General features: G+C 49.4%; 1 protein-coding gene and 2 non-coding genes across 5 annotated transcripts in view; 2 read left to right on the top strand and 1 right to left on the bottom strand.

The window, feature by feature from the left end:
* LOC115636587 (zinc finger protein 154-like) overlaps window positions 1-25768 on the bottom strand; it is a 658270-nt gene extending 632502 nt beyond the window's left edge. For 2 of the 3 annotated variants that reach the window (XM_030536937.1, XM_030536955.1), the window contains exons 1-2: window positions 25675-25768; window positions 24463-24579 (exon numbers count right to left, since the gene is read on the bottom strand). In XM_030536937.1, coding sequence (XP_030392797.1) covers window positions 24463-24579; window positions 25675-25708 — 151 coding nt within the window. In that variant the 5' untranslated portion in view covers window positions 25709-25768. The remainder of the gene's footprint in view (window positions 1-24462; window positions 24580-25674) is intronic. The other variant, XM_030536946.1, reaches the window with a different exon arrangement.
* On the top strand, window positions 639-712 carry TRNAT-AGU. The gene has a single exon. It is a non-coding gene; the product is annotated as a tRNA-Thr (tRNA).
* On the top strand, window positions 4024-4096 carry TRNAF-AAA. Its single transcript has one exon. It is a non-coding gene; the product is annotated as a tRNA-Phe (tRNA).
* Window positions 25769-26310: the final 542 nt, after the last annotated feature.

Raw genomic sequence — 26310 nt, 5'->3', positions numbered from 1 at the left:
CGACAGAGAGGCATGGGTGGCAGGCAGGATGGGTGTCACAGAAGGGGCAGAGAAGTGTGGGTGGTGGGCAGAACAGGTCTCAGGGGAGGGGCAGAGAGGTGTGGGCGGCAGGCAGGATGGGTGTCACGGGAAGGGCAGAGAGGTGTGGGTGGTGGGCAGACTTTGGGGCAGAGAGTATTGAGGCACAAGCAGCAGGCAAGGAGTCCTCAGGTGAGGAGAGGAGCGAGCAAGAGGTGGACTAGCTCCTAGGGAGCTTCCAGTGCTCATGCCCAGCCTCCCCACAATGCAAGAGTCATGGGCTACCTGTTCTCTGGGTCTTCACTAACCAAGCCCCTCCCCAAGCTACGTGGATGGGAGAAGCCCTCCTGTTCACACAGGGCTATCTACACTGGGGTTAGGTTGATATAACTGTATTGCTTGGGAGGGGGTGTAAATTTTTTACACCCCTAAATAATGTAATTACACTGACCTAAGATAGCAGCATAGATCTGTGCAAAGAATCACACACACACCTTGGGAGCAAAACTTCACCTGCTCCTCTGCTTTACACAATCCAAACACAAGCAAAGCTTGTCAGGCACCTGTGGGGGTTGGCAGACAGGCAGGTGTGGGCAGGCAAGATGCCTTTAGTAGCAGTGGGCACTATGGCTTAGCTGGTTAAAGCACCTGTTTAGTAAACAGGAGATCCTGGGTTCAACTCCCAGTAGTGCTTTAGGGTGTGGCTTTTGGGGCACCTGGCATTGGCTACTGTCAGAAAACAAGATTCAGAACTAGATGGACCCAATGGTCTATTGCAGTGTGGTTATTCCTACGGTTTAAATTACACTCACAGGCACTAACAATAGAGTTACTGAAAGTTTGGGTGTCAAGAGCTGATAGGTCAGTGGTTCAATCCCCTCAAGGATGACTCCCTCTGTCTAGGACAGGGGCAGGTCTGGGCTCTCACACCAAATGCTTCATTGTGGCTGCCAGAATCTGTGGGCAGGTCACCTAGTTTATGCTGAGGGTTGAGATCTACTTTGTGCCCAGTGTCTGAAAATGAAAATCCTAAGCCACTCTTTGAAATAACAAATGCAGCAGGATGTGTTATTGTCCCTGCCCCAAAGCAGACAAACCAATGGAGAAATGCCATGAGTCCATGGTAATACTTCACTGTAGTTTTATTATTTCCACTCGCTAAACTCCCTCCCACCTTTCTGGGCTCCTAGAGGAGGGTACTGAGCCTGAGCTGAGACATGTTCACTGCAACTTTATCCAGACCAAGCTGCATGATCCTGATTAATATGACACGAGCCAGCCATGGATGTTTCATTGCACTGGAGACATAGCCTAATGTTATGTTTACACTGTGATTAACACACCCAGGGCACCTGTCCCAAAGCCCGGGTCAGCTGACTCAGGCTTTTGGGGCTAGGGCTGCAAGACTATAAAATAACAGTGTGGACATATGGGCTTGAGCCCAACCTCTGAGGCCCCATGAAGGGCAAAGGTTTCTGAACCCAGGCTTCAGTATGAACACAAATATCTGCACCACAGTTTTTAGCCCCTCAGCTTTATGTCCAGGAGCCCAAGTCAAATGACTCAGACCAGCCATGTTGCCATCTTTATCCCAGGAGAGATGGACTCTAAGGGTACGTCTCCATTGCAATGTCAGCCCAGGTGTGGCACGCTCTGCTCAAAGCATGAGTACATACATGGAGTGCAATGTCACAGCAGGGAAAGGGTTTTACTGCGGCACCTGGGAGCAGTTGAGTTTCATGTTCAGGCTGTGGTATGAGTTCCTCCAGGTTTCTCGTAAGCACACAGGGCCTTTAGTGGGTGCTCTCGATACAGGAATGGCCCAGATACGATAAAGTGATGAGGATTGCATTTTCATTTTTAATTTTTTGTATTTCCAGTGACATTTTTGTTTGTGATTTCATTTTGCTTTGTATAACTGTGTTTTCTCCTGGATATAATATTTAACTAAAAAAAGAATAAGGCCTCAGGGTGCCAGATGGAGGATCAGGCTGGGGCTAGGACTGCCAAGAAGAGAGTAGCAGGTTTTCTGTATTGTTTTGCACACACTTTTTCTTGACTAGTTTCATTACTGCACTTAATTTGCTGCTTTTGCTTGTGAGCATGGCTAGCTCAGTTGGTAGAGGTTTCAAGCTTTTAATCTAAGCATCCAGGGTTCAAGTCTCTGGCCAGGCAGATAAACACTTATGTCCTGAGAACTTCAGTAGGACTTTCTTTAACTCCAGTTTTTCCTTTTCAGCACTTGGTCTTTCCTAGGAAGGGCCCTTTACTGCCTGGGACTGAAGGTGCTACTTCCTCACCTGTCCACTGGCCTCGCAGTCTGGAGGAAGAAAGGCCTCTGGGCCTGCAGCAAAGCGCTGTGTGCTGACTTTTTGAGCTAATGCAGGGCTGGCCAGAGAGACATGTTCCCACTGGGTCCTCCCTGCCAGAAAATATTGTCCCCACAGAGTCCTCCCTGCTGGAAGTCAGCGGAGGTCAAAGGCTCTGCTGCTGCTCCCATGGTGTAAGGGCCCCCGCACCCCCCACTGAGGGCTTTGAATCTTGCAATCAAACTTCAAGTCTCAGTGGGACTTATAATTGAAGTTCAAACCCCCTTGGGATGCCACATAATCCTGCTGGGTCTTCCAAGGCTCGATCTTGCTTTCTCAAAGGCCATGAATGCCTATCTTTGCCTGCTAGCTGTTGTGACTTGAACACAAGTGGGGACGTTTGATCCAGAAGCCTGGCCATGCCTGAAGCCCTGTAGGTAGGGATGCGAGCTCCATTTCCTCTGAGTCCTGAAGCTGGGCTGCAGCCTGGCCTAGGAGGCAGTACTATTGGTTGAACTACTGGCCCAAAGTAATTTGAGTGGTGTTGGTGTTCCCCAGGGATGCTGAAGGGCCTAAGGGAGGGAGGCTTAATACTCCTCCCTATCAGTCAGGGCGGAAGGGGAGGGCTGCAAGAGTGGGCAGGTGGATGAACTGGGCCTTCTAGCATTCAGTTGGGAACGCAAACTGGGAGAAGCAGTTGCTGATCTGTGAGGAATGGCTCAGCCAGTGGTGTAAGTGGATCTTATCATTACTTACTAAGTTGTGATGCTCAAGACTTATCTTTTTGCTGTGGGGAATTTCCCCAGACATGTATTTTCCTCTGCTCCACGAGTGCTGCTGAGACCAAACATAATGGCCTCCCACTTCTTGTGGGGCAATAGGATGTCCCTACCTAGTCAGAAGTTTGGTTTTTCTGATGGTGACAGAGTTGGGGTTGGTCCTGGTGGGCTTTGAAGCCTTTTACGGCTCTACTTTTTTGTTTTTCAATTTTCAGTGGGTGGCTGAGCTGGAGGTCAGGTCAGGCCTGAGGGGAATGGCGGGGCAATCACAAAGAACGCAACTGACTCTTTGGATATGGTTGTATTTTTTTTTACCCCACTGGGTGCAGAACTGGGTATGGGATGGCCGATGGTGGTGGACGAGGGAGGAGATTAGGAAGCCCCCCGTGTTCTTCTACTCCCACCGTACATCCTACAGGATTTTCAGTGGGTGAGTAGGTGGAAGGTGCTTGCAGGATGGCTTCATCTGCAACAGTGGACACCCTCACAGCAGCGGCAGCCACAGCAGTGAGCCCCCCCGCCACCTTCGGCTCAGTCTGAACAGAGGTCAATATACCACTGGGTAAGACAGGCCAATTTTAGGGAGCTTCCTCTGAAGGGGAGCAACTGTCCCCAGAACTTACTGACAGAAGCTCTGAAGTATTTGCAAATGTGCACGGCCGGCATGTGCAGAGCAAAGGCTGCTCAGGGCACTGTGTCAAGCTCTGGCACCACTTGAGACAATGGACCATCTTCAGCCACCAGGTAACCCAGGATCTAAGACAGGAATGGGGTGAGGAAGCAAGTCAAGCTGAGCAAGGCAGGCAAAAATTCATCTTGCCTTTGTGGGCGCTTGCAATGATGCCCTTTTTGTGTGCCAGGGCTCACAAAAATTTCCTGGACAGAGAAGCAGCAGGTCAAAAAAATACCATTTACATACTGAAGTAGCTTAGTTGGGAGAGCGTTAGACTAAAAATCTAGAGGTCCTTAGTTCAATCCCAGGCTTTAGCAAGCTGTTTTGTACCTTTGTGTGCAGCAGTGGCCTGTTTTCTGGAAGCACAGCAGTGCCTTTACACACCATGAATCCCTCATTTCAGGCTCTCAAGCAAGAAAAGACTGTGTGGACTTGTACACTGAGTTGACACACCTGACATTTCTTGCTCTTTCTCAGCAAAGGGAAGAAAAAGAAGCTCTCTTTCAAGTTGGAGTCATAAGGATGACTTTCTGAGTGCGAGCTCCAGTCCTTTGCTCTACTAGCTGATGTATCCAAGGACTGCCAACACTTTCCCCAAGTTCTTCCATCAGTGTTCAGAATGGAGAGGGGTAACTAGTGGTGTTCCCTAAGGGTCAGTCCTAGGACCAATCCTATTCAACTTATTCATAAGTGATCTGGAGAAAGGGGTAAACAGTGAGGTGGCAAAGTTTGCAGACGATACTAAACTGCTCAAGATAGTTAAGACCAATGCAGACTGTGAAGAACTTCAAAGAGATGTCACAAAACTAAGTGATTGGGCAACAAAATGGCAAATGAAATTGAATGTGGATAAATGTCAAGTAATGCACATTGGAAAAAAAATAACCCCAGCTATACATAAAATATGATGGGGCTAATTTAGCTACAACTAATCAGGAAAGAGATCTTGGAGTCATCATGGATAGTTCTCTGAAAATGTCCATGCCATGTGCAGCATCAGTCAAAAAAGCAAACAGGATGTTTGGAATCATTAAAAAAAGGATAGAGAATAAGATGGAGAATATCTTATGGCCCTTATATAAATTCACGGTACACCCACATCTTGAATACTGCGTACAGGTGTGGTCTCCTCATTTCAAAAAAGATATACTAGCATTAGAAAAGGTTCAAAGAAGGGCAACTAAAATGATTAGGGTTTGGAATGGGTCTCATATGAGGAGATATTAGAGACTAGGACTTTTCATCTTGGAAAAGAGGAGACTAAGGGGGGATATAATAAAGGTATATAAAATCATGAGTGGCATGGAGAAAGTGAATAAGGAAAAGTTATTTACTTGTTTCCATAATATAAGAACTAGGGATCACCAAATGAAATTAATGGGCAGCAGTTTTAAAACAAATAAAAGGAGGTTCTTCTTCACACAGTGCACAGTCAACCTGTTGAATTTCTTGCCTGAGGAAATTGTGAAGGCTAGGACTATAACAAGGTTTAAAAGAGAACTACATAAATTCTTGAAGGTTAAGTCTATTAATGGCTATTAGCCAGGATAGGTAAGGAATGGTGTCCCTAGCCTCTGTTTGTCAGAGGGTGGAGATGGCTGTCAGGAGAGAGATCACTTGATCATTACCTGTTAGGCTCACTCGGTCTGGGGCACTTGGCTTGGGCCACTGTTGGCAGATAGGATATGGGGCTGGATGGACCTTTGGTCTGATCCAGTACGGCTGCTCTTATGTTCTTATGAAGGGAGGGGCAGAGCACTGGGACAGAGTTTCTGCAGTGTAATAGTTATCACATTTGCCTAATATGCAAAAGGCCCCCTGGTTCAAAACCAGGCAGAAACATGATAGTTTACTTTTCCCAGCTCCCCTGGCTGTCAAGCAAGGCACTCCTACTGCTGCCACTGGCCTGTCCTGCAGTAACCCCAACCCCTGCATGGCAGAGGGTGGTGAAATGAGCTGAGAAAAAGCCTTGGCATCAGCAGTGGAAAGCTAAAAGATCTGGGCCAGTTGCCTTGGTCTCCTCTGCCCTTGGAGGTTAGCCTGTGGAGCTCTTCCTGCTGGCCTCCTCTGTGTGACTTGCCAAAGAAGGGAGTGAGGCAGGAATGGGGCAAAAGAGGAAAGTCAAGCTGAGGACGGCAAGGCAGAAGCTAAGTGCCTCAGTGTGGCTAAGTGGGGTTAGTAGAGCACCACCATTCATTCTGCAAAGCCTTGGGAGGTGCGGTTGGCTGCTGAGAGGCAGAATCCTGTGCCTCCCTCTTGGCTTCCCAGGGATAGCTACTTGCAGCCCAGGAGAAGAAGGGTGGTTCTGGGTGAAAGGAAAACAAGCAAAGCTCTGGGAGGAAATTTGGGTGTGGGGTGCGTGCTCTGTCCTGGGGGAGGGGGTTGGGGTGCAGGAGGGGTGACGCTTACTCCTGGCACTGCAGCTCCCAAAGTGACTGGTACATACAACCCTCCGGCAGCAGCTCCTAGGTGAGTGGGGCCACAGGGTCTCCGTGCACTGCTGCCTGCAGGCGCTGCCCCCAGAGCTCCCATTGGCTGCAGTTCCTGGCCAATGGGAGCTGCAGAGTTGGTACTTGGGGCAAGGGCAGTGCGTGGAGACACTCCCCCCACCCCAGGGGATGCTGAGACATGCCAGCCACTTCTGGGAGCAGCACGGATGGATGGAGGCAGAGTGGGCAGGGAGTCACTTTAGTGCTGCTGGCACATCTCTGCACACCCATTGGGGGAGGGGAGCAGAGGGCCTCCATGTGCTGCCTGGGCTAGGGGCAGTGCACAGAGCTGCCTCCCCTTCCACCAGTACTGGATTTACCATGGCGAGATTGGTGACATGGCGCTGGGCCCATGGTCCAGAGAGTCCCCAGCCTGCTCTTCTCCACCCCTTGCTCTCTTCTGTGGGGGCAGAAGTTTGATGCTGCCAGCTCCTGCTGCAGCAGGGCAGCCAGACTCCCCTCCTCTGGGTCTATTACAGGAGTGGATGGGTGGGGTTTTTTGGCCTGCAAGGTGCAGCAGGTCGGACTAGATGATCTCACTGGTCCCTTTTGACTTTAAAGCCTCTGAGTCTAAAAGGGAGAGGGAAGTAAAGGGGAAAAAAATAAAAATCAATAAAACATTGTAATAGAAGAATGACTCCAACAGCTCACTGTATAGTCCTGCCTCTTTCTTCCTCCACTGTGTGTTTAATGACCTGCTGGGATTTGAGACATTGATTCTCTCATTCCTTTGCTAAACTCATACAGTGTGACTGAAATTAAATCAACTCCCAGCAAATAAAACATCACATCCCTGTATGGGGTGGGAACTGAACCCAGACCAACAGCTTGGAAGGCAGCTATACTCACCACTGTACCATGAATGCATCTGGTGAAAGTAGCTCTCCTATGTGCCACTTATGCTTGTCAAGTGACTCACCCACCCCACCCCAAGCTAAGGAGCTGACCGGACAGGCTGGCAGCAGCCTGTTAGCTGGGAGGAAAGACAGGTTCCCAGAGTGATTGATAGATGGGGACATGGGCTCTACAACCCAACCTGAGGTAGCTCCAACCCCATCTCTACCCTCAGAGAAGGGAAATTAAAATCAATGACCATAATGGAAAATTTTACCCCAGAAGGAAGGAGACAGCTCCTTCGAAAGCACATTTTGGGTTGGGTGCTGCTACGTACACATGGCTTTGTTGCTGATGATGCCAAACCTTGGGGCTTTGCCCAGAGAAGGAACCATTCAGGCTGTCACTCAAGTGAAGAAGGGAGATGATTTTTTTTGACAGACGGCTGCCTCATCTTAAGGGTGTTTGTCAGTCACATTCTAATCTAGTGGGTGCTTGGTACATGCAGGCAGCCCCCGCTCCAGGGTCTCTGATGAGGAAATAAAGTTTCTACACAGAAATCCCAAAGCTTTTCACTGAAAGGAGGGAAAGGAAATGGCCACAAGATGGAGCAAGGACGTAAGGAATGTAACACAACCCCGTTCTTAGGGGTAAGCCATTATTTTTTGTCAAGGTCCAGTCAAGATCCAGACTCCAATGTAAATAATAATTATAATAAATAACAATAATGATGACAATAAGTAAATAAAAAGATTTTGGGGTCCATTCAAAAGTGATTTGGCCAACTGTCTGCCTCTTGATTACGCTGCATTGATTCTTGAGAGGTGATTTATCTCCACTCTCTTGGATTTGAAGAGCTGGTTAGTTTTACTCTTGGTATCCCACCAGGCTGAACATGCCATGTTATCAGTGGTGACACTACGATTGAAGGATTATATCATATTATAAAAAATTGTAAATAAAGATGTGGTCTGAACGTGAACGTTCTGTAATGAGAGGCTGGTTCCCCCAGTACAGTTCCAAATGCTCTGCTAGAAATGTCCCTGGGACCCCAGCCCTTCCCAGCACGAGTGAAATGAGAAACCCCCAGCTCTGCACTTTATTGGGGGAATGGGGGAGAAATTATTCTTTGCTGCTGAGCAGGGAGTCAGGGCAGTTCTCTGGGAATCAAGGTGCCCAGACTGACTCAGCTGCTTCATTGCCCCCTGGGGGCCCTGCAGGCTCAGACCATCCCTGAGACCTGGCAGCTCCTCAGGGAGCTCTCCTGGTGCAGCTGGCAGGGCAGGAATATCCTACTCTAAGGGCCTGAGTTCAGCCATCAGGAAAGGCAGCAGCTTTGCTCCCTCCTTCTAAACAGAGCTCCAAGGCCGTGGTTCTCAGCCAGGGGTCTGGAGCCCCCTGGGAGGCAGCCAGCAGGTTTCAGGGGGAGTCCACCAAAATAAATTAGAAAGCAGGGCTGGTGTTAGACTCACTGGGGTTCAGGTCAGAAACCTGAAATCTGAGCCCTACCACCTGGGACTGAAGCCAAAGCAACTTTACTTCATGGGAGCCCCTGTGTTGTGGGGCCCTGCACAATTGCTCTGCTGGCTACCCCCTAATGACAGTCCTGGCTTTTAATCTACTGGACATGCAGAAAAACAGTTGTTGTGGCACAGGTGGGCTGTAGAGTTTTTATACCATGTTGGGCGGGGGCCTTAGAAAGAAAAAGGTTGGGAACTCTGCTCCAGGGAATCCCAGTCACACCTTGATAATAACAGAAAGGCCAGCACAAAAAATAGAGAGGAGCAATAAGATACTAAAATGACAATGGTTGGAACTCTCCATTTCTCTCAGTCTTTGGATAGATGGGCACTAACAGCTGTAGCTACAGTTGAGGAACCAGGTGATCAGACAGCTGGCTCAGACCTCCATACTAGAAACTTTCTCACATACAGGGAGATGGGTCAAAATTGGAATTGATGTCATGATTCGCTTCCCAGAGGGGATCAATCTGTCTAAGGCTCTGTCTACCCTTCAAACACTGGAAATATTCTTCTGACAACCTAACACTGTCTACACCAGGGCTCAGGTCACATTAACTACTTCTCTCAGTGGAGAGGACTTTTCACACCCCTGAGAGATGTGGCTCTGCCAACACAGCTTTTCAGCATAGACCAGCCTTTTGATGACTTATTGACCAGAAAGGCAATGGACTTCATCCTTTTCCTTCATACTGATGGTTGATAAGTGCAGCTGTCTACCTGCTGGACACATCCTATGACAGATGTCAGGCCTTTCCTTTGCAAATTAGAGAAGAGGGGAAGTCAATGACCCTTACAGTCTAAGTGGGTAAAAACTAGACAATTTATCTCTTCAAGTAGCTTTTGTTTTAATAGAGATTGATTTTGAAACTAAGCAAAATAAGTTCTACCTGAAAACACAAAAAATTAAAATCGATACTGGGCCAATATTCTCTTATACACTCTTTCTCATGCATTCTTCCACCTCAACCATTGGAGTGAGGTTTTCTACCAGAACTCCTTACACTACAAGGGGTAAATTAAATCAAATTCACTTCTGAAGATTAGCCATCATTTCCTGTATGACTAACAAAAGAAAAAACAAGACAACTTTCAGTTTTCCAAAATAATTCAGATTATCACACAATTAGTTTCTTACTCTTTAACCAATAACTTCACCTATAATTTCATTTTAATAGGTAACAAGAACATATTAAATGATCACAACTTCTTGTCATATATGTTAGTTTTCTTTTAATGTCCATTGCCAACAACTGAACCTTGGCTCAAGTTGTGGTTTGTCCCAACCACTTCTGTGAGTTCATATATCTCAGGATCTTCTGCCATGTGTGTTGGTGGAAGGGTTCTCCTGTGCGGGAATATTTGCATCATCAGGAAAAAATACCTTTTCACACTTTTTAATCTTTCAAAGTAGGAGAAGCTAGAGGAGAAATGATGTAACTGCATAAAACACAAGGTAAAACTGTCTGGTCTACACTAAAGACATTTATCAGTAAAAGTATATTGTGCAGCTGTGTGAAAAATCCACACAGCTGAGCAACGTAGTTACACAGCCCTAACCCCCTGTGTAGATAGCGCTACATCAGCAGGAAAGCTTCTCCTGCCAAAATAGCTGCCGCTGCTTGCGGAACCTGGACTAATCACGCTCAACTGCAGAGATCTCTCCCACTGGTTTACAGCATCTGTAATAGCCGTGCTATAGCAGCACAGCTACATTGGTGCAGCTGTGCCAAGATCAGCTTTATTGTATAGCCAGAGGATCAGCCACAAAACCATGGAATCAGGACTCAACACGTGTATATCCAGAAGTCTGAAATTGGAGCCTGACAGATTCATTGTCTCATTGACTATCATCATTTTTACAGCCTGAAAGTCCTTGTTACCCAATCAGGCAGCCAGTTTGGGATCCACAGGGAAGGAACGTCCTATGAAGCTCTTTCTCTTTGGATTCAAATGGTGAAGGATGATTGTTCTCAATCTAATCCTGGTACCCTCTGGAACTGTCATCAGTGACAATGCACTAGGAAGTGGAGTGGCACAAACAATTTTCCTTGGGACATTGGTCACCATAGCTTCCTTTACTGGGGTGGAAACCACGAACTGAGTGTGGACTCTTTCAGCCCCAGTTCTTTCCAAATCCTTGGCCTTAATCCCTGAAGTGGAATCCTTTAAAAAAAAACACTCCAAATCTCAGCAGTGTTAGTGAGGAATGGCTTCCCGAAACATGCCCAGCTTTTCTTTAATTTGGTGGCACAGGTCCAGGCAAGGGACTGGATACAGGCCTGAATCAAAATCTCTGTTAGTTACCAGAGCTGGAGTTTTTATTAAAAAATAATTATATTTCTGCAGCTATTAGATTTACAAAACTAATTTCATTTTATACACATTTTTAGCATCCACAAAGGATAAATTCAACAAAAACCCCATTTCTATTTCCTCAACATCTGTGTCATGAAGGGCTGCATTTCCCATAATATAGGATTAGCTAGGAGAGAGCTTCTGTAGGACCTGGGTTACACATGCTGTGGGAACCAAATACATGGGCATTTTGCCTAATTCAAAATTACTTATCATGGAATTCTCTCCCCAGATCATCTGTGACAATATTGACTTAAACAACTGAACTACACTGTGATCATATGCACTTCCCACAGTTAGTTGGGGTTCTGCTGTTGTTCACCATTTCTGAGTGGAGATTTTAAATCACTGCTGTTTCTTTGTTAGCCTGTCCACTAAATTGGAGAGTTCTCATCTGTTGACAGAACTCCACTTGAACTTTCTCCATGTCATCATGGAGGGATGGGGAAAAATCAAAGCTGAAGTGAGAAACGATTACTTTAGCAAATGGTCATTTGTCTTAAGTTCTCCAATAAATGTGAGCTACGTCCTATCAAACTGAACTAATATGCAACTGAGTGACCAAACAGCCTTCAGGAAAGATAGAAACCCACATCACAGAGAGAGAATACATTACAAAGAAAGTGTCAAGTTAAATTCTAGAGCAGGTTACATCTGATTATTCAGAATCGGGACAACAGATTTTCCCATCACATTGTCCTCTGATCCATTCAAACCTGCTTCCCTCATCCCTGTCTCAATAGTCAGTTAGGTTATTTACAAAATTTTTAGTATCCTAGCATTCCCATAATGAGGGAAAACCAGCCCTCTTGCCAGAAGTGGCTTTACAATATATGGAACCTGGGATTTAAACTCCAAATAATAACATTTTATTTGGGATCCATTTGAATTCCCCTTCCAGGACTTTGACACTTTCATCTCCAGTCATAGCAACTCTGATTTAGGATTAAAGAAGTCAAAAAATCATCTTCAAGCACAGACAAAGGAGAATGCTTCATCACATGACACTTTGAGAAGTGGATGGATAGAATGCGATGAAGATAAACTCTGCATGGCTCAGACAAAAGGTAAAAGTTCTGCGGTGATGGGGAAGGAGGGAATCTCTGTGTCACCACATATCCTTCCAGTGGCACAGAGGCTGAAATTACACGTTTTTTTTTCTGCCCCTGCTCCCCTTCATTTAAATATAATTTGAAAAGATCCCAATATAACTGCTCTTCAGCACAACCCAGAGCAACATGCGAACAACTGGCAATGATACAGATTGTATCATTGGTGACTAACAATAACTTTGCAATAGGAGGAATGGAATAAATGTGATGCTCCCTGGTTCCTGATAGGAAGGGCACACTCGAATTACTCATGGGACAATGGAGTTGATAGAAAGGACAAATGGGTCAACTTCAAAACAGGGTGAACGGCAAAAGGCAAAAATGGGCTATTCATCTAGACAAGCTGAGAGATAACAGTGCTGCAAACAGTTCAAACAGCTTTAAAAGTTACTCTGTGGGAATCAGGAAAAGTATTAAAGAAAAAAAAGTATTGATAGCCCTAGAGGTGTTGATCTCCTTTGCAGATTCTCTGATGCCTAACATGAGTTGAGTGCCAAGTGAAGGTTTTCCCACACTCACGGCATTCATAGGGCCTTTCCCCCGTGTGAATTCTCTGATGTTCAGAAAGGGCTGAACCGCTAATGAAGCTTTTCCCACACTCACTGCATTTATATGGTCTCTCTCCTGTGTGGATTGTCTGATGCATAATAAGGTGCGAGCTGCGATTGAAGCTTTTCCCACACTCACTGCATTCATAGGGTCTCACACCAGTGTGGATTTTCTGATGTTCAGAAAGGGCTGAGCTGGTAGTGAAGCTTTCCCCACACTCACGGCATTCATAAGGCCTCTCTCCTGTATGGATTCTCTGATGTTGAAAAAGGCCTGAAGTGTAAGTGAAGCTTTTCCCACACTCACGGCATTCATAGGGTCTCACACCGCTGTGGATTTTCTGATGTTGATAAAGGCCTGATCTGTGAATGAAGTTTTTCCCACACTCATGGCATCCATAAGGCTTCTCCCCTGTGTGGATTCTCTGATGTTCAGAAAGGGACGAGCTCTTAGTGAAGCATTTTCCACACTCACGGCATTCATAGGGCCTCTCCCCTGTGTGGATTCTCTGATGCTTTATATGGGCTGAGTAGTCACACAAGTTTTTCCCACACTCAGTGCATGTATTTTTTCTCTTTCCCATGAGGATTTCCTGCTGGGTTGTGATTTCCTTGAAGTCCTTCTGAGTTCCTTCACATGAAATTAAGTTACCCACTTTCTCCCCTGGATGGTTTCCATGCTCTCTTTCTGATTTGTGCTGAATCTCACAGGATTGTCCCTGATCATGACTCCTGGTTACATTGCTTTTTGGTCTTTGCAATAATACTCTGTATTTATCCACTTGCTCAACATTTTCCTGCTGAGAATTCTGCTCCTCTTTCTCACAATCCATTGCATCACCTGCTGTGATAGAGACAGAAACCTCAAACAGGGATGGAAAGCGGAAGGCCAAACCAAAATAAGTGCTGGAGAGAGGTCAAATAAAAATCAGGAACTGAACTCCCCCAAACTCTTCCCTCAAATGTACCAATAGGATTTTATGTTTTTATTTTATATCATTTAGAATGAAGGATAATTAATAATTATGTAGCACGTATTAAATGTACTGGTGTATGATCTGATCACATCCATCCAGCCACCCTTTTTGAGTAACAGAATGGGCCAACGGGCAGAGATACATCAGTTAGAATCTGTGTCTGGATTGATTTAAAGGTAGTAACAGACCTTTGAGGGTCACCAATTTGTTGTAGGTTTAGCATTTTAAAATAAGAAAAAGAATGCCATGGTTGTTTTCTTTTGCATTGCCCCCACTCACCACTGGCAGTAAAGCGGAGCTGAGTGGCTTCCTCCCTGCTCCCTCCACATGGCTGCAGGCCCCTCCCTGCAGCCCCTGGGCAAAGTGGGTCTGTGTCCTGACCCAAGCACCCTTAAAGCCAATGGAAAGCTGTAGGGGCAGTGCCTGAGGGTAGCAGCACATGGAGACTCCCAGTCTGCCCTGCCTAGGAGCCCCAGGTAAGCGCTGCTCCTCCCCTCTGGCTCCCAAACCCTTTCCCAGAGCCTGCACCCCCTCCCTCCGCCCCCTCCCATCCCCAAGCTTCCTCCCAGAGCCTGCACCCCCACCTCCTTCCCACACATCCCCTCTGCCCCCAAACTCCCTCCAAGAGCCTGCACCCCTCACCCCCACCTACAGCCACCCCTTGTCCAAGCCCACAGCCTACACCCAAATTCCGTTCCAGAGCCTGCACTCCCTTCCTCTGCACTCCCTCCTGTCTCTAAACTCCCTCCCAGAGCCTACACCCCCACCCCAGCCCAGAGCAGCCCCCAAACTCTCCCAGAGCCGGCACTCCTCACCCTCCTCCTTCACACCCAACCCGTGCCCTAGCCTGGACCCTGCACCCAGCAGCTAAACTCCAACCCAGAGCCTGCAAACCAACTTTCTTCCCCACACACCCTCTCCAGCACCCAAACTCCCTCCCAGAGCCAGCACCCCCACCCCCAGCCCAGAGCCAGCACTGAAACTCCATCCCAGAACCTGCACCCAGACCTCCTCTCCCAACCCAAACTCCCTTCCAGAGTCTTAGGCAGGTGGGGGCAGAGTTGCGGGGAGCAGGTTCTGAGCACCACCAAAGTTTCTACAAACCTTCCACCCCCGACCCCTGTTCGTAGAAGTGTCGGGCCATAAGGGGGAGGGTTAGAGTCCTCACTCCTACCCATCTGTCGGGGGAAAATTGCATAGGTGAATATACCCTTGTCATAGCAGGATTGAGCCCAAAGTATAGGGGGCTTAGCACTCTCCCCTTCTGTTCTGTCAGGCAGAGTTCTTTTCAGTGGGTAGAGACTTTTGTGTTTTGTAAGTCCCAGCATGGGCATGGAAAAGTTATAAAAGTAAAATAAATTCATAAAAAATATGTTCAGGCAGTATTTTCTATGTGAGATCCAACTCTGAAGGATATAGGCATGTGGGCAAATAGTGGTAACACCTGTGTAAGAAATGTTTAAAAGGAAGCAATCAAAAGACGATACTTTGTTCAAGAGATTACTCCTTTTAAACAGATATAGGAGTTTGGGCAGTGTAGTATTTCTTGTGAATGATATAGTGATGGTTTCACAATTTTAAAAGAAATGATTAAGGAAAGGGATCAGGAAGGGTTGAGGCTGGTTGAGAAGTCCACGCTCCATGCTAAATTGGTTGTGGAACAAAGTTTGTGTCCGTGAAAAGGGATAGTTCAGCGAGGAAAGCAGGGTCGGGCCCTGACAAGCAGGTAGGCAACAAATAAAAAAAATGGAAAGCAGGTTGGAAGCCCTGAGGGTAGAATGGCAAAAGCAAAAAAAGTAAGTATAGGCCATGGGGAATTCAGATCCCTGGAACAATACTTGGAATGGTGAAATCTGAGTTGATGAAGGTGTCATTTGGAGAGATAAGCAAGCAATTTAAAAAAAAAGAGATTGAGAAGTTCCCTCTGCAGAGGCTGGAAGGGATTAAACAGCTGAAAGTTGTAAAAATGTTAAAAATGAAATGTGTTATAGAGAGAGAACTCTTGGTTTCTTTGCAGCCAGGCAAAGAGACAATCTGATTGAAATCATTTGACCATGATCCAAGTTAGTCAGATTTGCTAAAAGAACGTAAGGGGTTTCTATTGGAATTTAACCGCCCCCAAATGTATGCAAATATAATCTATGTATAGCGGTGTAAAAATTAAACCAGAGTAAGGAATGTTAAGGAAAAACAAATGTGTGTCTAAATATATTGTGTAAATACGTGGAGTGTTTAGGATCTACAGCAACGCTCCCGCTCTGTAAAGCTCTTGTTTTGCAGGTTTAAGATGAATTGGGTCGTTTTTAAATTATACCACTACAATCCATTTGAATCTTTCATTCAAAGTTGCAAAACCGAAAACTACTTTTTTCCAGACACAGGTAACTAGTGTTGTTTGGCTTTGATATTTAGCATTTAACCCTTAAGGTACTGTAGCAGAATGGTCACCCGCTCCAGTCCGGGAAGGGTTAAAGCCAGCCCTGGGAGAGGGCTGAGGAGGAAAGCCTGGGCTGATTGGGGAAGGCGGTAACTGCTAGGGCAACGGCCCAATCAGGACCAGCTGGTCCCTATAATAGGCTGTGAGCCAGATGCTCAAACACTCTCTCTTGCTTGTACAGAGAGAAGGACCTGGATGCTGGGAGTGGCGCAGGGTTGTGGGAAGGCTAGAGAAGGTGGGGGGGCTCCAGCCTGGAAAATCCCCAGGCTGCGGCCTAGCTGAGGGCCTAAGACAAGTCCTGGGGGTGCAAAGGGGCAGCCCAGCAATAGGTAGAGGCAGCAGGTACAGACCCAACCTTGCCTACGATGAGTGGCTGACACTGCAGTCTGCCCCAGGGCACGGGGTGAGATGGGGATTGGCAGTAGCCTATGACTGAGGTGAGGTGGTAGTGGGTGGGGGTTCCCCTGAGTGGGGACACCTGGAGAAACAATGAGGGTATGGCCAGGGGGCAGCACCCAGTGAAAGGGTCACCTGGGGTCTGGGAGAGACACAAGGGCCAGCAGCAAAGCGAGACATTGTCTGACAGAGGGCGCTAGGGAGGCTGGAAGCTAATTCCCTGAGACGACCAGAACGAGGTGCTACCGGGTGAGTGGGTGCCTGGTAACAGGTATCTTAATGCTTTATAAGTTTAAAATCTCTTTAAAAGACCAAAGTCATGGCTGCAGCAGGGCAGTCAAAACCAGAAGAATAGGAAAAGAGCCTGGATTTGTTTTTTGGTAACAAAATAGCAGATAAGAGCTGTACTGAAGGAAAGGAAAAAACAGAGTCCCACAATGAGCCTTAAGGTGGTTCTGTGTAATCAAACTGTCACTTTGATAAGAATACATAAAAACTCTGAGCACAAAAGAAACAGTTACACCTTATGTAAGAATCTATATGGCTAATGTTATAGAAGTTAAACTGTGGAAGGAATGTGCATTTTCCTTGGAATGTGTGCAATGTATATTGTAGAAGGGGTAAAAGAAATGAGAAAACATGACAAACTTGGTCTGTTTTACAAAAGGGGGAAACTGAGGCACAAACTCAAACACTAATGGAAGACGTTTTGGCACTAGTTCAGGAAATGGGGTTCCAAGCAGCTTTAGACAATGTTCTGTTGGTGCTACCTCAGGTGACACACCTGGGCATAGTCATTGGACAAGATGGGAGATGGGTAAATCAGAGGAAGCTCAGGGCACTAGTAGAAATGCTGGCCCGTACCGACGCCCACTCATAAAGAGAACTGCTAGGAGGATTCAATTTTCCTAGACCAACCATTTATAAATATGCTGAAATAACTCGCCCATTGTGGAAATGCCAAAGAAAAAGACAAAATGGGAATGGGGAAAAGAGCAGGACTCTGCTTTAACCCTGCTAAAACTGAAGGCCCTCACAGCCCCAGCCCTGCGTTTCCCTGATGCATAGATTCTAGGACTGGAAGAGACCTCGAGAGGTCATGGAGTCCAGTCCCCTGCCCTCGTGGCAGGACCAAATCACAGCCTTGAGTTATTCATTTGGCAGCTCATCATATGGCCCTGGCTGCCACACTATCACAAAATATTGAAAAAGGGAACCATCATGAATGTCCAGAGGTCACTCCGGAGCAAAGAACTGCCTTGGCAGATGCACCTCCACTGAAAAAGTCAGATACCACACTATTCTTACCAGCAAGCTAAAGAAGTATGGGCAGGATGAATGAACTAAAAGGTGGATAGAAAGCTGGCTAGATTATCAGGCTCAACAGGTAGTGATCAACAGTTCCATGTCTAACTGGCAGCCAGTATCAAGCGGGGTGCCCCAAGAGTCTGTCCTGAGGCCGGTTTTGTTCAATATCTTCATTAATGGTCTGGAGGATGGTGTGGACTGCACTCTCAGCAAGTTTGCAGAGGACACTAAACTGGGAGGAGTGGTAGATATGCTGGAGGGTAGGGATGGGTTACAGAGGGACCTAGACAAATAAGAGGACTGAGCCAAAAGAAATCTGATGAGGTTCAACAAGGACAAGTGCAGAATTCTGCACTTAGGATGGAAGAATCCCATTCACTGTTACAGACTAGGGACCAAATGGCTAGGAAGCAGTTCTGCAGAAAAGGACCTGGGGGTTACAGTGGATGAGAAGCTGGATAGGGGTCAACAGCGTGCTCTTGTTGTCAAGAAAGCTAATGGCATTTGGGGCTCTATAAGTAAGGGCATTGCCAGCAGATCAAGGGATATGATCATCCCCCTCTATTTGACAATGAGGCCTCATCTGAAGTACTGTGTCCAGTTTTGGGCCTCACACTACAAGAAGGATGTGGAAAAACTGGAAAGAGTCCAGCAGAGGGCAACAAAAATGCTTAGGGGGCTGGAGCACATGACTTATGAAGAGAGGCTGAGGGAACTGGGATTGTTTAGTCTGCAGTAGAGAAGAATGAGGGGGGATTTGATAGCTGCTTTCAACCATCTGAAAGGGGTTCCAAAGAGGATGGATCTAGACTATTTTCAGTGGTAGCAGATGACAGAACAAGGAGTAATGGTCTGAAGTTGCAGTGGGGGGAGGTTTAGATTGGATATTAGGAAACACTTTCACTAGAAGGGTGGTAAAGCACAGGAATCGGTTACCTAGGGAGGTGGTGGAATCCCCTGTCTTAGAGGTTTTTACAGTCAGGCTTGATAAAGCCATGGCTGGGATGATTTAGTTGGGGATTGGTCCTGCTTTGAGCAGGTGGTTGGACTAGATACCTCCTGAGGTCCCTTCCAACCCTGATATTCTATGATTTTATGATCCTGTGCAGAGCCCTGCACAACAGAGGCCTGACCTCAGTCAGCGGCTCTGCAACTCCTGGCATTACAGAATCCCTGATTTTGTTTGGGGTCCCTGCAACATCTGGCAAAATGTGGGGCCAGGATCTCTCAGGATCTGTGCAGTCCCTAGTACAGTAGTGGGACGTGATCTGGGTCAGTGCAGTGCCAGGCCCAATGGGAGGACAGATCTCAGTCGAGACCTCAAGTGCCCAGCACAATGGAGGCAGTAATCTGTGCCACAGTCATGCGCTGCCCGGCACAAGGGGGGCCGTGATCTCGGTCCAGGTCTCAGTTTTACCTGGCACAATGGGGGGGCCTGATGTCAGATGGGGTCTCTACAGTGGCCAGCACAACAGGACCCAGATCTCACATGGGGTCTCTGCAGCTCCAGGAACAACAAGATCCCTGATTTTGTTTGCTGTCTCTGCAGTGCCTAGCACAATGGGAGCCTGATTTCACTTGGTGTTGATGCAGAGCCTGGCATAACTGGGGCCTGGAGCTCAGTCAGGGTCACCGTAGCACCAGGCACAACAAAGTCCATGGTCTCTGCAGTTCCTGGCACAACCAGTGCTCCAAACTCAATCAGGGTCTGTGCAGTGCCCGGCACACTAGGGGACCTGATCTAAGGCCAGGCCTGGGCCACGCTCAGGATGATAAGAGCCCTGATCTCAGTCACACACCTGGGGAGAAAAGTGGGAAGATTTTCAATAATTTGACATCAGTATTTCAGAACTGAGGAGAAAATGGGGCACAAACTAAATATTTGCCAACATAAGAGAGAAGCACCAACATCTGGGGAGATTTTATATTACCATTCAACAGCTCAAGAGAAAAGAGGGGAAATTTAAGGGGATTATACAGCGATATTCAAACAACAACAGAATGGGATGGATTCTTCTTGCCCCACATTCACATGGTGGCCAGGGAGCCCTGGGTGATGTGGCTTTCACAGGGGAAAGGAGTGGGGCTGGAGTCAGAAGGTCGCTGGCTGTGGGGAGGGGCTGGCAGTGGTGTCTGGGAATGTGATAAGCAGGTGATGTTGCGGGGGAGGGGCTGCTGGGCTGGGCAGGGTGGAGGAGGGTAAGTAGCTGGGATTGAGAAAGTTGGGGCTGGGCCACCTCCCTGCGGGGGTGCTTGCTCCTCCCTTCCCTTCACTCAGGGGAACAATTTCCCTCCTAAACAAGGACAAATCACTGCAGGTAAAAATGCGGGGGAAACACCCCAAACCTGAGATTTGAACTGCACATTGGCAAAGTGGAGAGAAAATGGGGCACAATCGGGGGAGGAGAACAGGGAACTTCTCAGGGATTTGAGGGAGTGGGGGAGTCACCCTGGATGTTTCCTGTTGCTGTTTAGAGAGAAAGGGGGCGGGACGGGGGGGTCCCCACGGGAGGGGGCAGTGGTAAATCTGGGGGGATCTCAGCTCCCCCCTTCTCGGGGGTCACCTGCTCTTCCCCCTCCCCCAGCCATGTCCGGGCTGCACAGACACTTTCCACCTGCCCATTTCCCAGGTCTCCCCCCCTCACCCCAGTCTCACTCCCCCACCGCCCAGCAGCCCCCACCCAGCCCCACCCAGGGACCCCAGTGGGGCTAGTCCCTTCCCCCCTGGGATCCCCTATGGGGCCCCAGGGCAGAGCCTGGCCAGGCCCAGGGGGCGCTGGGTTTGGGCGGGGACAGCAGCTCTGAGCCCCCCATGGGCGCTGCCCCTCAGAGAGCAGATCCCAGGGCTGCGAGATGCTTGGTGTCATCCCCCCCACCCCCAGACACTGAGGCAGAGTCACTGCCCAGCCCTAGGGCTCACTCTGAAACCTGGAGGCTTCAGCTCCGCAGCAGGGCGAACAGAGCCCGGGGCGGCCCCAGCGCAGCTCCAGCGGGAGCTGGGCCCAGGAGGGCTAATGAAGGTCTCTCCCCAGCACCGACCCTTCTGCTCAGCCCGACCCCGCAGCCCCAGGGAGCAGCAGCGTGGCGCTCACCCAGCAGCTTATCACACTCTGCTCCATCCTAGTTCTCCTGCCCCCCTGGATTCCAGCCCCAGGGCTGCCTGAGCCTAAAGCATAGGGGGTTCATATGCCAAGTGCTCTGGGAAATGCAGAGCCAGGAGACACGGTGGGGCACGGTCATATCTGTCCCTCCACCAGCCTCTGTGGTTCGGTCAGAGACAAGCACTCAAGTGACACAAAACTCTTCTCCGGCCACAGGTGAGGATCCACTAGCCCCATACAAGCCAGGCAGAGCTGCAGTGCCCAGCATGCATTCACGGTCTGGCTCCTCCTCCCCCGCCCAACATCACTTCTGCTCCCAGGAGAGTGAGGAACTACAGCCTGTGACAGGGGGGTGTTTCCACCCTCTCCGGCCCAGGTAAGAGAGGGTCCTGGGGTCAGCCTGCCCCTCACCTCCCATCCCCTCCCCCCACAGAGACTCCCTGGCCCTGCATCCCTCCCCTAGCCGGCACCTCTCAGACCTGTCCGCCCTGCCTGGAGCCTCCTGGCGCCTTCCCACTTCTAACGTGAACTCTTGTGTCCCAGGGTGCCAAGGACTGTGGGCAGGGGCTGCTCATGGAATGGAGGAAGCCTCAGCCCTGGGGTTTCTGGCCCTACTGCTTCCAGGGGTCTGGGCAGCACCCCTAGGAATGGCCCCCCACCCCCGGCTCCGACCGCTCCACCCGCCCCATGTCCTGCATCCTCCTGGCCAGTGCCAGGGGCTCCAGAGGGAGCAACCGGCCCTGGAAGCCAGGGAGACCCCCCCACCCTGCTGCTGGATATAGGGCGGGGGCACACAGTCTCCTGGCTAAGGGGTGAGTCCAGGGGCAGGTGTCAGGCAGCAGGTCATGTGCATTCCCGAGTTTCTAATCTAGAAACACCAGCATGTCCCAGCGCCCTGTGACTGAGGCTGGCTTGTGAGTGTCTCCTTTATACCAGAGAATTACAAAATAAATCCAAGGAAATGTAAATGCTGCAGGCACCTTTCAGTGCATCGTGTATAGAGCAATGAGTACAAGTCAGTGCCTGTATGGAAATTTAGTTTGGACTGATGTCGCTGGTGCTTTTTCTGTAGTCTGTTGTAAAACTAGGGAGCTATCTAGACTAGCTGATGGACCCCCCTGGAATACCTCTGTGTACCCCTCGGTGTACGTGTACCCCTGGTTGTGAACCACTGATGTAGGGGAACCCAGGCCCACCCACCGTCCCTGCTTCCAACCCTATATTGGGTCTGGCCGGGAGGCTGGTCTGGCTTTGCTCACCTCGCATCAGCCTCAAGTCAGCTTCACTGGATCACCACCTCCTGCCATAGCCCTGGAGGCAGGAGTCAGGGACAGGAAGTCTCCTCTTAGGTGTAAAAGCAGCGACGGCTCCATGAAGGGTTGGTGCTGATGGAGCAATGATTGACACTTTCTCTAATTCCCTTTTCAGATTTTGCCCCATTTTCTCTCTAATTCTTCAATGTTCATTTAACAATCTCCCCACAACTGCCAGTCACCTGCCTGCCCCTGCTGCTGCCTCCTCTCCACTGAGTGAAGCTTTTCCCGCACTCACTGCATTCATAGGGTCTCTCTCCTGTGTGTATTCGCTGATGTCTAATAAGGGCTGACATATGATTGAAGCTTTTCCCGCACTCACAGCATTCTGAGGGTCTCTCTTTTGTGTGGATTATCTCATGTTGAATAAGGGCTGAGCGGCAACTGACATTTTTCCCACACTCACTGCATGTATTCTCCCTCTTTCCCCTGAGGATTTTCTCCTGGGATGTAGTTTCCTTGAGGTCCCTGTGAGTTCCATGACAATTTATGGGTTCATCCACTTTCTCCTCTGAGTGGTTTCCCTGCTCTCTCTCTGGTCTGGGGTAACTTTCACCAGTTTTTCCCTGCTCACGGGGGCTGGACACATTCCCTTTGGATCTTCGCAGTAATTCCCCATGCACTTCAGCTAGCTCAGCATCTTCCTGGTGAGGATTCTGCTCCTCGCTCTCCCTCGCCACCCTGTCACCTGCTAGAAGAGAAGAGAAATCTCAGAATTGGGATAGAAAGGCAGAAAGCAAACCCAAGTAAGTGCTGGAGAGACAGAAAATAAAAATTGGGGACTGAATTTCCCCAAACTCTTTCCCATAGGGGAGGGTGGAGGGGATCAATTCTGCTTCATATCCAGGACCGATCTTTAAGGTGGGCCGTATGGGTGCTTCAACCAAAGAGGTGCCGGGCACAGGGTTTGGATTCTTACCTGACCTGCTGCTGAGAGGCTCACTAGGCTGATGGAAGTGGCATGGCAGGCAGGAGAGCAGCAGCATTTGGGAGGAAGAGAGACCAGAGCTGCAGGGGGCCACTGAACAACCAGACGTCAGAGCCAGGTGACTGCTCTGGAGAAGAGGGGCCTCTCCTCCACCCTGCTTCATGTGTGCAGCTGCTGCTGTTCCTGTTCCCCTCCTACCACACACACACACACACACACACACACACACACACACACTTTCTGTTCACCCCTGGAGTCGCCCCTGTCCACTCCCGACTTGGAGCATCCTCCTGACTGCTTTGCAGGGCGGAAGGTGCTGATTGATGGCAGGGTGCCCCCCACCCGGGTACCCAATCTCCACTAAGCTGGGGTGACGGGACAGGGGGAATCTGCGTGTGCTGCTGTCTCTCTGGGGCCGGAGCTGCTGGCAGCTGCTTGTGTCTGAACAAGCCTAATTCAGGCTCCTGACCCTGAGAGCTTTCTTAAAGAGACAGCACACTCACTCAGGCACATACACACAGTCCTTCACATCCTCCCCTCAACACACACCCACCCACCCGCCAGGGCTCCCTGCATCCAGGTCACTTCCCCACCTGGGATGTGCTGAGGCATCAGGAGCTGCTGCTCTCCTGCCCTCCCCTTACGCAGCCTGCAGGGAAAGTGACCTGGGTGCATGATGCCCTGAAGTGGCTCCTTGCTCCCCTCTCCCAGCCCCCCAGGGCTGCAGGGGGCAGGGGAGCAGCAGTCCAGTGGGGGAGCGAGCAGCAATGCCAACTGCTTTGTGCATCCAGGTCAGGTTCCCCACTTGGGTGCAGGAGGATGTAAGGGTTAGGGTCAAAGGGGGCACAGTGCAGGAGCTGGGGGCTCAGGAAGGGGCAGGTGTTGGGGGGCAGGTGTTGGGGTGAAGGGGGTATACATCATACAGGGGTTCAGGGTGCAGGAGGGAGGTGCAGGGGGTACAAGTGAAGGGGGCACAGTGCAGGGATTAGGGGCAGAGGAGGGAGGGGCAGGGTTTGGGGTGAAAGGGCACAGTGCAGGGGCTGGGGGGAAGGGAGGGTGGGGAGCCTGGGGAGCCCATGGGAGACAGAGGGAATGGGGGAGGTGTCATGCCCATGGGAGCCAGGGGCACCAAAATGCAAGTTTGCCCAGAGTGCCATTTCCCCAAGGCCGGCCCTGTCCACATCCCATTGAAACCCTCAATAGGAAGGGAGGGAGCTCCAACCAAGGTGTCAATCATCATCTGTAGGAAGCCAGGAGTGAGATCTGCTGGGGACTGTCCTGAGCTCACAGAATCTGTGTGGGGAATCCCAGCTGGTTCTCTCAGGCACCTACAGTTTCTGGGTTGATTTGACGGTTCCTCACCTGCACAGGGACTTCTCAGGATCTCGCTTTCCTCTGAACCCTGGAGATCCAGGACCCACGGCTCTTCCTCTCCTTCCAGCTGGGAGATCACAGAGGGTTTGGAAACTGGAAACCCTGCTCAAGGGAAAGAAAACAAGGGAGCTCAGGGGCCGGGCAGGAGGGTACCGCAGGCCGGATGTGGCCCACGGGCCAGAGTTTGTCCACCTCTGGTATAGATGGTGACTAAACTTAAACCTCTGCAAACCAGGAAATGAGAAGTTAATGTAAACGCCACCCCTCCAATGCAACCTTAACTTTGCTCCCAATCCTTAACCTGGAAGCTGGCCAGAACCACTGAGGATGGTTCTGTGTGGGCTGTGCAAAGGTTAACAAACTGCCACAGGAACTCAAGTATTCAGCTCAATGCAGCAGTAACGGGATGAATTCTATGGTCTGTGGTATAAAGGACATTAGCGTAGATGACCTAATAGTCACATCTGGTCTTCAAAGCTATGAACCTATAATCGATTCAAGGAAAGACTAAGAGAATGTGCCATTGTCTGTGTTGTGTTCACAGATGGGAATCCCAGCATCTATCCACATGCCCTCCAGCTGTGTGCACTGCGCCAGCTGTAGCTGTAACTGGCTGATGGAGGAATGGGTTGGAGCAGCTGGGCAGAGCTGTGCGTGTGCTACGCAGAGAGGTGCATGTGACAATTGAGGGGACAATTCTGCCTCATTTCTGTGCTGAATGTTGCAGGCTTTGTCAGCAAAGGTGCCCAAGGGTGTGTTCTTGCCATGGGGATTGTCAGCACTCTGGGGGCATATGTTCAAGTGATCTGTGGGGCTTAGTGAAGGGTTACTGAAGGCAGTGACTCAAAAGGAAAGCTCAGGTTGAGGGCAAAGGGGTGGTAACACTGTGCAAGTCTCAGATGATCTGTGTGTAGGAGGTTCAGTACTGGAGAGCAGGCCAGGGGGAGGAAGCTTCTGTTTGCCACAATGGAGACTAACCCCAATATTATCTTAGCAAGGAGGAGAAGTGAGACTTTCTGCTGTACTGCTCTGTTCCCAAAGCGCTCTGTAACAGGGGAGGGGAGAGAGCTAGTGTGTGTGTGTCTCTGGCATGTTGGAGTGATGATGAAACAGGGCAGAGCAGAGGTGGCATTGTAGGGGTGGTGTGAACCTTAACTCTTCATTTCCTCTTCTAAGAACTGAGGGGATGGGAATCCTTACCCAGTGAGGTCACATTATCATAGTTCTCCTGCATGATGTCTCTGTAGAGGGCTCTCTGAGTGGGGTCCAGCAGAGCCCCCTCTTCCCTGATGAAATACACAGCCACCTCCTCGAAGGTCACCGGCCCCTAAAAGAGCAAGAGTCCAACACTCAGTACCTGCTGCACCACTCACAATCCCACTATTAATGGGGGAGAGGAACCAATCAAATGGAAGCTCTGAGAGAGAAACAGTCAGCAAAGTCCCATCCCCATACTGCTGAGAGCAGCCAGGGGGCATCACGGTGAGAGAACAAAGAGAGAGCCCCTTGTCTCTGCCAGCAGATCCATCACATCCCTACTAGCCAGAGGCTGATACAAGCCCATGTAGGGAACCCAACATCCTCTCCACTGCCAGCAGCTGGATGTGAGGGGGTGGGACATCTTCCCACATCTTTCCATGTCACAGTCTGACTAGCAGGCTGAGGGTTCAGCACCGGAAGTCTGGTCAGTTTTCCCCACCCTGCCCAAGGGGTTGGTTTTTCTATCTCCTGTTTAAAAATTAGGAAATTTTCTCCCCAAACATCCAAGTGTTTGTTCTGAGGATCTAGGCCCACGTTAAACAAGTCCCAGCAGATTTGTCATTTTCTGTCCCCCTC

This window comes from Gopherus evgoodei, chromosome 1, assembly GCF_007399415.2.
Source record: "Gopherus evgoodei ecotype Sinaloan lineage chromosome 1, rGopEvg1_v1.p, whole genome shotgun sequence".
NCBI classification, from domain to species: domain Eukaryota; kingdom Metazoa; phylum Chordata; order Testudines; family Testudinidae; genus Gopherus; species Gopherus evgoodei.
The sequence above is the reverse complement of the archived record's forward strand: the minus strand, read 5'-3'. Positions and strand labels throughout refer to the sequence as shown.